At 34.3% G+C, this 13028-nt stretch overlaps 1 protein-coding gene across 4 annotated transcripts in view; it reads left to right on the top strand.

The window, feature by feature from the left end:
- LUZP2 (leucine zipper protein 2) overlaps nt 1–12246 on the top strand; it is a 654481-nt gene extending 642235 nt beyond the window's left edge. For 3 of the 4 annotated variants that reach the window (XM_037839191.1, XM_037839190.1, XM_037839188.1), the window contains 2 exons: nt 3515–3592; nt 4388–7649. In XM_037839191.1, the coding sequence (XP_037695119.1) occupies nt 3515–3592; nt 4388–4492 (183 nt within the window). In that variant the 3' untranslated portion in view covers nt 4493–7649. Of the gene's footprint in view, nt 1–3514; nt 3593–4387; nt 7650–8186 lie in introns of those variants that run through there. The other variant, XM_037839189.1, reaches the window with a different exon arrangement.
- Nucleotides 12247–13028: the final 782 nt, after the last annotated feature.

The raw sequence follows: 13028 nt of genomic DNA, 5'->3' as shown, positions 1-13028 counted from the left end.
CATGGGTCATATGGAAATTCTGTACTTAACATTCTGAGGCACCACCAAAATATTTTTCCAAAGTAGCTGCAGGATTTTACATTCCCACCAACAATGAACAAGTGTTCTCTTCACATTCTCTCCAACCCTTGTTATTTTCCATTTGTTAAATAGTAGCATTCTAGTGGGTATTAAATAGTATCTCATGATAGTTTGGATTTGCATTTCCCTAATGATTACTGACGTAAGCACCTTTTCATATTTTTTTTGTCCATTTTTATATCCTCTTTGGAGAAAGGTCTTTTCAAATCTTTTGCCCATTTTTTCCTTGGGTTTGTATTTCTGTTGTTGTATGGTAGGATTTCTTTATATATTCTGGATAATAAACCATTACTGGATATGTGGTTTCCAAATATTTTCCCCCATACTCTAGACTGTCTTTTCATTTTTGCGATGAAGTCTTTTGATGCATGAATGTTCTTAATTTTGACAAAGTCCCATTAATCTGTTTTTCTTTTGATGATCATGCTTTTGGTGTAAAGTCTAAGGGCCTGAAGATGTCTCCCTAATATTCTCTAAACATTTTATAGTTTTGGTTCTTGTTTGACCCATTTTGAGTGGATTTTTGTATATGGTATAAAGTAGGGGAAAACCTTCATTCTTCATATGAATTTCCAGTTTTTCCCAGCACCATTTGTTGAAAAGACTATTCTTTCCCAAGTGAGTGAACTCAGTACCCTTTTCAAAAATAAAATGGCCAGAAATATGATGGTTTATTTCTGAACTCCCAATTCAATTTCATTGGTGTCTTTGTCTGACATTGGGCCACTAATATTCCCTTTTGATTACTGTTGCTTTGTATTAAGTTTTAAAATTGGGAAATGTGAGTCCTCCAAATTCTTCTTTTTCAAGATACTAGACTGTTCAGGGTTTCTTAACCTACCATATACATTTCATGATTGACCTTTCCATTTCTGCAAAGAAGTCAGCTGGGATTTTTATTGGAATTGCATTGAATTTGTAAATTGCTTTGTGTAGAGTTGACATCTTAACAATGGTCTTCCAATCCATAAACATGGAATGTCCTTCCATTTATTTTGGTCTTTTTTGATTTTTTTAGAAATATTTTGTAGTTTCCCATGAATAAGTCCTTTACATCTTTGGTTATCCTTATTCCTATATATTTGGTTCTTTTAGTTGCTATTGTAATTGATTTTTTTTTTCTTGACTTCCTCTTCAGATTGTTCATTACCAGCTGTATAAAAACACTGCTTCTGATTTTTGCAAATCCTAAAATATCTTCCTCATGGCAATGATCTCAAGAATTGCCCCTCATAAAAGAGGGATTTTATTCAACTAGCTTCAGGAAAAATTCATATTTTATCCCCTGCTTTTCGATTTGTAATATATTTGTGCATTATGAAGAAATGGATCTCAAATTTCACTCTGTATTTGAATTACTGGGGTGTTGGTTATAAATGCAGGCCCCTTTTTCATAGACTGGGTTATTGCCCAGAAAATATTAATTTGTAACAATTATCTTGTGTGATTTTGTGTACTAATTGTCTAAGACCATGAAGCTGTGTTAAAGGCTCTGATAAAAACTACAGTAAATAAAACTTAAATGCTGTTCAAATCACCTTTCCCTCCAAAAGTTATGTGATCTCTGAGCTCCATTTTCCCCAAATGTATTTTGAGAAACCCTGTACTCTGAAGTTTCCTTCATGCATGGATCATTGTTTTTAGCTTACTTTCATATAAAATTTTAGTCAAATTTTCAAAGCCTGAATGCAAAGCTTTAAAAAAGCCAGTTGGATTAACACAATATAAACAGAGTAATTATAATTGTCCAGGGAAATTTGAGGTTCCAAGTGTACCTCAAACTTATTCACCTCATATTTCTTTTAAAGTAGCTTAGATGATTTCCCTATGTATCTGTGTAAAACTCCTTAGAATAAGGTAATCAGAGTTTTGACTACTGATTTATATTATTTTATTTAGAATATCACTTTTCCATTATATTCTGTTTTTGTTGAGAAGAGATTGTGTATTTCCACTTTGTAGTCCCTATTAAATATACGTAAGCCTGGTCATAAAAAAACATCAGTGGAATTCTAAAGGATTGAAGTATTTTCATGACTTCTGTCTGATTTTATTAATTCATTGTTTATTAAGAGATTATTATTGGGCACTTACTGTATGGTAGGAATCAAGCTGGGATCTTGGGCTAATAAAATTTAGGCCCTATCTTCAAGGAACTCACAGTAAGTTCATAAATCAGACATATGTAACTGTAGGAAACAGGTTTAAATTTCAAAGTTAAGTTACATGCATAGAACCTTGAGAATTGAAACAAGTGACTGAATGATGGAAATGATTGGCTAGTGGTAGAAATGATTGGCCAGGGACAGAAGATGTGGCTGGTTTTCAGGGTCTCTCAGTGCAAAGAAACTAAAGGAGGATAGGGAACGGAGAAGATGGCATGCAAAAAGGCAAGGAAGGGTGAGATAACATGGTGTGTGTTCAATTAAGAGTAATATAGCCAGAGAAAAGGAAGCATATAAAAGTGTCTTTGCTCCAAAGTATGGATTGGAGTAGGTAAAATCTCCTACAAAACCTCTTCAGTAACTGTCTACTTACGTAAATTATATAATATTAGATTTGGAAGCCAGTTTAGATCTTCATTCCCTGTTTGACCCTCAGGAAACAAATTGACTTTTAAGAGGCAGAGTTATCCAGTGGCCATGTAAAGGCATACAGGAAATCACCAAATAAAAAAATGTAGATTTGGGCACTAAATTAGTTTTACAGATACTTTTAAAATGTGTTTAAAATAAAGAAGAAAGAAATGAAGGAAGGGAGGAAGAAAGAGGGGAAGGTCATAGGAAGAGAAGCAGGCAGACAGACAGGAAGATAGGAAGAAAAGAAAGAAAAATTCAATATTTTAAGTTGGTTAAATGAAGCCTGCTGCCTATACTTTTTGGAATGCTAGCATTTTATCTCCTTCAAAACTGCTGAGCCTAATAAATGAAATGAGCTTTCCTGATGAGTAAAATATAGTGTCTTAGTTCCAGAATATTATCTTTTTATGATATTGAGGATTTTTTCCTAGGTAGTTTGATGATCATATTGATTAAATTACAGCCTGATTTGCAATATATATATGTTCCTGAATGCACATAGACCACTGACATATTTAAAACGTAGAATCCAGATGCACCAAGAATTCAGTCTTTTTTTTAATGCTTTACAGAGAAAGAACATTTCATTGGAATTGAACTTCTTTTTAGTAGCTGACTAAAGTTGTTGTTTAAGTGGCCATAAGTACCACTTAAACAACGATTAACACTTGATATCTTCTTGTGAATCCACTTACCTTGTGAGGATTTTGTCCCTTAGCTTTCCTTTTTAGCATATATCTAAGTAATGGAACACAATCAATGGGAAGAATTCAAGAGACTTCTTTATCGTTCCTTCTTTTAGTTTAACATCATTTGCGTGTTTTTAACAGTATATCATTTGCCTGCTTTCACAGGAGGGCAGGGCCTGTTCAATGAAGCACAAAGAAAGTCCCCCAAGCAATGCCACTGTAGAATCAGAGCCTGTCTCACAGGTAAGTTTTCTTTTGATTTGGTTTGGTTATATCAGAAAGCACTTCTTGGGTCCATTGCATTCAATGCTTTTCTCCTGATCCAGCCAGAGAAGTGATTGTATATTTGGTAGCATAAGCTAGTTCTTTCACCTGCTCTCCATGGCTGCTGTGCCTGATATTAGGCTTTTGGTTTGATTATGAGAAGCCCTCAGAAGATCAAGAGGGAATGAGGTTGGCTCCCACCCCCACCCCACCAAGCAAGCAAATGAACAAAAACACACAGAGGGAAAAGTTTTTAAAAGCTTGCACATATTCCTCTGGGACAAAGGAAATTAACAGAAGATTTGGGAAGCAGAATAGGTGGAAAGAAGTAAGAATACACCCCCCCCATCCCCACCCCCACCCTCCGGTAAAAAAAACAAGTAAACACAAGTCAAGAGTTCAATTATGAACATCCATTTGCAATATAATATATTTGACCAAAATGTTGTATCAGAGAAATTCCTAGTGTGTACTTCATTTAATACAATATTTTTTTACCTTTGTGTGAGATGAGTCAAAGTTGAATGGTTTGACCAAGTTTATCTCAAAATGGTTCTTGAAACCCCTTGCCATTTACAGACAAACTATTTTATGTACTTTCCTGAAGAAGTATTAGGAAAATTCCATGTTTTTTATTTTTGTCTATCATTCGTATTCTGTAAGATATTTGTTGAAAAATAGAAACTTTCTTTACTATTCTGTTAGGGTTCTAGATTTTTGCCTAAAAATTATATTTTTGACCCTTCTAATTTTCTTTTCTGTATTGTTTGACAGAAATTGCAAATGCCTCCTAGTTCTGAATGTGAGGTGAAAAAATCAGCAGAAAAACAACTGACCAGCTTTGAAGGGATGGCAACTAGAGAAGAAAAAATACTGTAAATACCAAGAAACTGTGTTAAATATATTTGTTTGCTTTTATCTTCATACTCTTTTTAGACCACTGGCTTGATGGAAATACTAAATTTCTAAAGCATGCACCTTTTTCACAATTTTATGTAAATTTATGAAGTAGTCTATAAAGTTTCCAAAAGATTCCAGGCCAATTGTGATCCTTCAACCATAACCTAATTGAAATGTCATTCTCAGTAAATTGTCCAGTATAGATTGGTCTAGTTTGAACCTAAATGAAGTATAACATTTAATTCTTCTGGTTTATTTGTATTTCTGGTCCTTCTGTGATCTAAAGGATGATGAAATGTAGTAGAACCTCAGCGTTTTTAGAATCCAAATTATAAACATACCATTAAAGATTTTGGTCCACACAAGTCAATTGAACTCACTTTTCTCAAGGTGTGAACCTATGACAGCTTGAATATATTGTTTACTTGAGGGTCATTATTGCTGTTCTTCTTATTTTGAATCATGTCTAAATAATGCAAAGCAGTACTGCCAAGGGTTTAGTCAGTTAGAAGAATTAATGAAATCAGATGTTTGCCATGATTTAGACAAAATATCTGGGTGAATAACTAAATTTCTTATTGAATTAATTAGATTTTTTTGGCATTCTATAGGCACATTTCCTGTATATGTTTACTGGAATTACTCCAATTTAGAAATAAATTCTTGACATGATTTTTGGCATGAATTTGCATAGTGGAATGTGGGATGGTGAGAAGGTTTTTAAAATGCAAACATGTAAGCAGATAGTATTTAAAAAGGAGATTTAAAACATGGAGATTTGATGAAAGTAAAACAGCCATGTAGTACCAATGAACCCAGATTCATATTTTTTTAAACAAATGTATTATAAAAACAAATCAATGGCTGTATTAATCCTTAAAATTGGGGATCTTGATAGAAACCTCACTCATCCAACAAATGTATCCCTAAATGAACTGAATATATCTCACAAGCAATGGGAACTGGCATTTGAATAACTATCTGATTTATAAGATCAATGGAGCATTGAATCCATGGACTGAAATCAATTGGTTAAATGATCCAGTTTTGATATCTGCACCAAATGTATTCACTTTTGCTGGATAGACTCATTTCTCAAATGTAAAGAACATGTACCAACCATTAGTTTCACAAAATGGATCTGCCAAACCATTATATTCATATTCATATTCTCCAAATGAATATATTTGGAGCAGTGCATCCTGGTGGCTGTGTTAGGATATTGTTAATAAAAATATATTAAATGAAGTCTATAATCAATAGGTGAACTTAAACTTTGGGACACACTGGTGCATCTTTGATCACATTGACATATTCAAATAAATTTAGTGATTTGGAGAATTGGGAACTATTAGGAATAAAAGTGATATTGTGGTATATCATGTAGAAATTCTACTTGCAGAGTAGTTCAATGTCATTTATCAATCTTTTTCACATTGTGGGATACCTAAGACAGAGAGAGGGGCATAAACAGAGAAAGAGAGAGAGAGAGAGAGAGAGAGAGAGAGAGAGAGAGAGAGAGACGGTTTTATCAAAAAAACCATAGAATGTTCAGATGGCATGACCAGGATAAAATAAAAGATCAGGATCCCAAGTTCCTGCTGACTGTAAGTAATCCTTTCCCCTCTCTAAAAATTACTTAGTTCTGTGAGGTGAAATATTTCTAGTCTCCTGAGTCCTGCTCCTTGCAATTTTCTTCATACGAAACCATACCAAGATGCCCTTAGCATCTCCTTAAGACTAGGAAAGGGAAACAAACAATTTAGTTTTCAGTTAAGTTCACTTCCTATCACCAACTTGTGCCAACCTTCCCCATTGGCCCCATGGATCCTAAGGAAAGGTAATCACCATTTTACATTAACAGAGCATGTTTTGAAGCATCTTTGGAAGTGTAAGAGAAAAATCAGGCTGAATTTTTCAAAAATTGTTCTGAGAGGTGGCATGTTTATAGATGAGTATCTGGCTTATAATTAATCAAATTTGAACTGATTTTTTTTATTGTTTCTTTTATCTCACTACGTTCTAAATTCCTATTCTAGAATGTGACATAATCAATTTTCTTCTCTTAATTCCTGGCATTATCAAGTGAGCTTTGACGTGGCATGAAGTATATTTTTTTCTTTAAAGATATACGGCATCATGCATTCACAGGGCTTACTATGGAATATTCAATGCATCATTTGTCCCAAATCAAAAAAGAACTTACAGTAGGAGAGCTTTAAAAGATACCTTTAAGAAATAGTTGGGGAGTTCCTTTTAATATCCAAGCATGGGATTCTTTTTTAATATGTTCTGATTGTGCTTTAATGAATGCATTTTATTTCTCTAAATTCTTAAATTTAAACCTTTAATCCTGCTATTGCTTCAAAATAGAAGCAGAGAGGTTTAAAATACTTTATTTACCTGTAGCTTTCCTTAAATGAGAGTTGCCATTTTCTTATTATTTCTTTTAATTAATGGCCCTGAACAGTTGTTTGTAGGGAGTTAACTTGCAGAGCCTAACTATCTTCATGTGGAAGATAATAAACTACATTTTGACTATAGATAGTATAATTCTTTTATGTACCTATAATGATGAGTAGGGAAAGATTACTTATTTTTGTGGACTATGAACTGATTACTATTGAAAAACAAATATACTTTCTGATGGACTAGCTTGTTTTAATATAGGTATTACCAGAAATAGTAAAAGAAAAATATTTCTTTCTTGTTTTAAAATACTAATCAATTAAATGTATTCATTTTTGGGTTAGAAATTTGTTTTGGACTCTGTGTTTCCTTTTCTATGCATTAACTGTATGTAAATTGAATCAGTGCCTAAACTTTGTAAGATCTAAATGAATGCTGACTGTTTCAACCCAGTGCCAACATGCTCGGAAGAAAAGTGACTAATTCAGTCACTCATCTGGTGGTTGTTTTCTGTGTGACCTCAAATATCTGAATACTGAAAATTCCAAATGGCTAATTTTTTTTCATTCTTGAAGTAGAGAGTAGACATCACAGCGCTGTTTCAGACATTATTCTGTTTCATAAAATATAGAGGATTACAACTCCAAGACAGTTATATGTGAAGGAGACACTTAATGTTTTGAATTGAAAATGTGAATAGCTGGATTAAAACAGCATCTTCTGTGAACTTTGCTGTAATGGAATCTTTTTATTTTTATAGCTCAGCAACTATAACTAGCACTGATTGCAGCAGAGATTGAGGTAATTATTGGCACCACAGAGTAGGGTGAACTGGCCAAACCTAGAATATGAAGAAAACATGTATTTGGTTACTTAGGGGACATTTTCTCATTTGTACAGCCTTAAAATTCCCCAGACTATGTTCATCTAGATTGTCTCACATATTAACGGTCAAGTGACAAAAAATAAAAGGTACTGAAAGATGCCCTATTTTTGTTCAATTGATATTTGTTACCCAAATCACAATGTATATTATCCTACATCAGTTTATTGGAAAATAGAATACTGAATTTAAAAATAGTGCTTGCTTCTGTGTATTAGGATCTAAGAAATTTTTTAGAATGTCGTCATGGAATTTTCTTCAATTTCTCTTTGCCAATGACCCAGACATCTTTGATTTTATTTGGACTTAAAAAAAAAAAAAAAAGAAAAAAAACAAAACAGAACTCCATGATGGCGGGGATTTTGTCTTTTTTGTTCACAGATGAATCCCACATGCTTAGAACTACCCTGCCTCATGGAAACTGTCAAATATTTGTTGAACAAATTAATTAAGACTCCGGGAAGAAGCAAGGAACCATATCCTGGCGTGGTAACAGGGAACCAGAAGACCTGTTTTTAGGAAGATACAATAAATATCATGGAGTTGTTATTGTTTGTTTCATTTTGTTTTGGTTTGGTTTTGTCTTTTTTCCTTCGCTCTTTTCTCCGAAAGGTTTCTCTTTGCGACTATGGCTGTGGTATAAAGCAGAGTAGATGTGATACTCCTGGATGAATTTTGAAAGAAAGCTCAATGTAACAGACATGATTTGAATGAGCTTTGGGAGTCTTTAATTGGAATCCAGCTCTGACATTTACCTGGCCTTACTCAGGTTACTTAACTTATTCTGGCATTCATTACCTAATCTCTTGGGCCTTAAGGAGTTGGACTGAAATCCAAGGTTTTCCTCTCCATTCTGCTGAGACCTACTCCTTTAACAGAAATAACTCAAGGACTGCCAAGGAGGTAAAGGAACACCCAGAGGATGGGGCTTTGGGCTCCATAATCCCCCCTACTTTGAACCAGAGTACCTATTCTTCATATTATTTATGTTTTGGGTTTAAACATTCTGCATATAATTTTAATGGAGAAAGGGGGTCCATGTCTAAAATAATCATTGAACAAGGTGATCTCTATGATCCCTTTTCCCCATTTGTTTATCTGATCATTCAATATAATATCCTTTGAAATTTTAAAATGTGCCTGCCATTCTGTTTATTGTTGAGGGTACAGTAGTAAGAAAAATAACAATTATGAATATAAATATTGCATTTATTTTGTTAGGTACTGTTTTAAGTGTTTTAAAAATTTATTAATTAAAACTTCTCAGGACTCTTTGAAATAGATATTACAGTTTATCCTTATTTCACAGATGAGAAAATCAAGTTAGAAAAATGTTAGTTAAATTGCTCAAAATCCCATAGCTAGTAAGAGGAAGAGCTGGGATGTGGACCTGGCAATGAGCTTCTGGTGTCCATGTGCTTAACCACCTCACTATACTGCCTCTCCAGAAAAAGCCAGGGCCCAGCCCTCATGGAGTTACAGTTTATTCTGGAAGAGAAAAACCATTACTCTAGAAAGCACAGAGATAAATGCATAAATACTATCAGAGAAATAGAGGATTCTCTTCAGAGCATGCTATGGGGTGATCTGAACACATCTGAGCTTTCTGAAGGATTCACTGTGGAAATATTAAGCTAAGGCTAATGAAAAGATAATATTTTGTATGGTTTCTCAAAACTTCTAAAATAAAATTTTATAATATCTCAGATACTAGCTTGTGATATTTGAAAGTGAATATTTGAATTGCAATAAACAGACAGCTGTGGATTAGTGCTGTGAAAAGAACAAGAGCATCATGTGGGAGAATTTTTATTGCTTTCTGCTCATTACAAAGTGCGACATTTGAGTATATTAGGTATAGATGACTCTGAAATGTTGGTTTTCTTTTCCATAGACTTATATTTTTAGGTTTGATTCATATGATATTCTCTCTCCCACTCTCTCTCATGCCCCCCCACAACAGACCAAAAATAAATAAATTAAAAACATAGTTTAATACTGAATGAGTGAACAAAAGTGGAGTAGGTCCCATGTACCATGACAGCATTTAAAATAGAAGGAAGTGTGTTGTGCCTATATTCCCCTTTTCTCCCATTCTTAGCCCCTCCACCCACTCCCAAATGCCTTTGAGTGCACTTCATACCACACAGACAGCATAGACAGACACAGTGGTATCTGAGGAAGGATAGTTAATACAATGTGTTTATTACCAGTAATTCAAGCATTATGTGTTGCTCTTGGCAGAAGCGATTGAACCCTGTGCCTGGTTAACTGCAGAATGCACATATTCTCATGGGCAGTATTTCTACCACCCGTGTGAAGATAAGAGGGCAATCTGCGGTGGGTTATATTCTTTTTCTAACTATGGCTTGTCTTTTTCCATGAGGAAGAGTCTGTCAAAATAATTCTAGAGACAGATGCGCAGCAGATGGGCCTAGGTCAAGTTTAGAAGATACAGCAGAATTGAAAAGTGGTTGGACAACTCTGATTATTGCCCTTTTAAATTAGCAGCACATTCAAGATGTATCTTTTCTTCCTGTAAATTTCAGTATGACAACTTTGGGCTTCTTAAATCTTGGTTATAAATCTTAAGGATCATTTGGGCTGGAAATTCCCAAAGCTGTCATTCATGCTTCTCCTTGGAATAATCACCCGAGTCTCTAAATCAGAGCATACACTTGGCACATATTCTACTTCTTGAGCAGTCATGTTCCCAACATGAGCAACAAAGAAACCACTTAGAATGACTGAGCACAGTGGATTTGACATAATGACAGAGGAACAGTAGGGATGTGGGTAAGGGGTAGGTTGAATAACAAGCGAATTTTAAATTCACTGTATTGAATTGTGAAATAAACCCTGCTGAAGTTAATATTGAATAAATAAAATTAAATGTGTTTACTGGATGTGTTTCTGGTCATTTGATAGATCTGTAGGCACTTTAGTAAATATTGTCCCAGTTAATGTGTGCCAGTTTGAAGGGTGTGAAATAGAGAATAACATTTTTCTAAAAGCTTTTGATATGGTAATGTCATCAGCATGCTCATTACTTTCCCACATTTAAATGAGCAGAAATGGAGACCAACGAGGTGTGTTCAAGAAAGCAAATTAGATCATTATCAAGGTGATGAAATGAACTCTGGCATCCTTGAAAAAGAATATGCCTTCTCATATTTTATATTCCTTGTGGTAATATTTTATATTCCTTGAGTGGCTAGTATGTCTTTCAACTTAACTTGTATACACAGAGCAAATGAAAAAGAAGATGTTAAAGAGGACATCTTAACTCTCAAAGAGCTCTCTTCATTCCTGTCATAAGGGAGACATAGACTAGTTTTTCAAATGAGGACTTAGATCTTTCTTCTCCACAATATTAAGCCCTGTGTCTGTCATTTCCCCTTTCATTATCACCTCATTAGGAGGGTAGGCATTTAAAGGCTTTTTTGTGTTTGAGTTTCTGAATAATTTTGAGATATTTCTAGGATGCATCTATTTTGTCCTTTGACATCTCAACTATTAACAGCAGTCTAACAATTTTTCATGTGTCTTCTCATACTGTATGTGCACTGTATCTGTTTATATATGTTTGCATGGGCCATAGTGGACATCATTTATAGATGCTTTTATCCACATTTTTAATCTCTGGCATTTGTGTATATTCTTACTTGTGGGTGCATTTGGTATATGAATGTCCCCACATGGGAACATGTCTGTATGTGCATGTCCAAGACTTTATGCTTGTATTCATAGATATTATTCAACAAAATATACATATAGCAAGTGAATACCATTTCTACTGCCCTAATCTATTTCTGTTTATATATTTCATGTCATTTTTTACAGAAATTCTGAAAACACAATAGAAAATTGTACATATGAAGTGAAGGCCCAGCATTGTTGCAGTGACCACACTGTGTTAATTCTGTCTTCCCAAATGGTCACACCAAATCCCCACTTTGGCCATTTGATCGAGACAAACATCCATATGCCTCCTATACATAGACTAGACACAGGTGTAACGCTTTATGTCTATTCATTAATCTACACATGGCACTACACTAGGAAGTTACTTTTGAGGTATTTGCTTGATGCCCTGAAAGGGAGAATTCCTTTAGCATGGCTCTGTATGAAGAGTTTCAAATGGATTTTATAAATTATCTGATTGTAATCAAAATACTTTTTAATTGAAGGAAAATGAGGGTAGTGAGTTTAATAGATGATAGATGATACCCACTGTGACTGTCCTGTATTAAAGGTGCACTGTTAGAGAGATAAGAGTGTAAGTATAAGGTCAAGGAAAAGGAGGTATTTCATTTATCTTGAATAGTAACAGGAGAATGTTCTTATGCCGGGAATTTGCTTTAGAAGTTTCTAAGCATTGATTACTTTTGAAATCACTATAATTTTGAAAACCAATGTCAATTTATGTGAAAATACTTTACCTAGGTTTTGCTCTTTTTTTCTTGTTAAAATAAAGTGATGCATTGTTGCTTTTTTCCTTTTGTGTTTTATTGGAAATTTGGGTTAAAGACAGTCAAATGTATGCCTACACATAAGACTGAAATACTAATTTCTCCATGGTGCAATTGCCAAGGTTAATTGGCTTTTACCTAAGATGTGGTTTGTATCTCATAATTTTCTTTTACCAGACAATCTGAGGATAGATTTGTCTGATTGATTCATACCGCCTAGTTTCTAAGAGCTGCCACTTTACTAGTTGGGGGAGCTAGAAGAAAATTATTGTTCTCTAACAGATTGTAGAGTTTATGCTTTCTCCTGTGCTCCCAAGAAATAAATTTACGTTTCAAGTTCACTGATCATCTTCCCTAAGTTTGATCTGCATTCTTTGCTTGGGCTAAGAATTGGGATGTGCATGGCAGCATTGGTAGATTTTTTTTAAGTGATCCTCAGAAGCCTTCCTGAGCGGAAGTCTTAATTTGGTGTCTTGAACTACACTATTTCCTGGTTAGATTCTCCAAAAGTTACTTCACTGCAAGTAGATATATAAATGTTTAGGAGTGCAAACAATAGTGTACTGAACTGTTGCAACATAGTTAAGATCAAAGCCTTTGGTGTCCTGCTTGCATTCAATTCTTCGTTCAGCCTCTTATTAACTGCCTGGACTTTGACAATTAGCTAAACTGTGTATGTTTCAATGTCTTCTTCAGTAAATTTGGAATAAGACAGCCCACCTCATGATATATGAGGTTATATGATGTTACA

The sequence above is a fragment of the Choloepus didactylus genome, chromosome 6, assembly GCF_015220235.1.
Source record: "Choloepus didactylus isolate mChoDid1 chromosome 6, mChoDid1.pri, whole genome shotgun sequence".
NCBI classification, from domain to species: domain Eukaryota; kingdom Metazoa; phylum Chordata; class Mammalia; order Pilosa; family Megalonychidae; genus Choloepus; species Choloepus didactylus.
The sequence above is the reverse complement of the archived record's forward strand: the minus strand, read 5'-3'. Positions and strand labels throughout refer to the sequence as shown.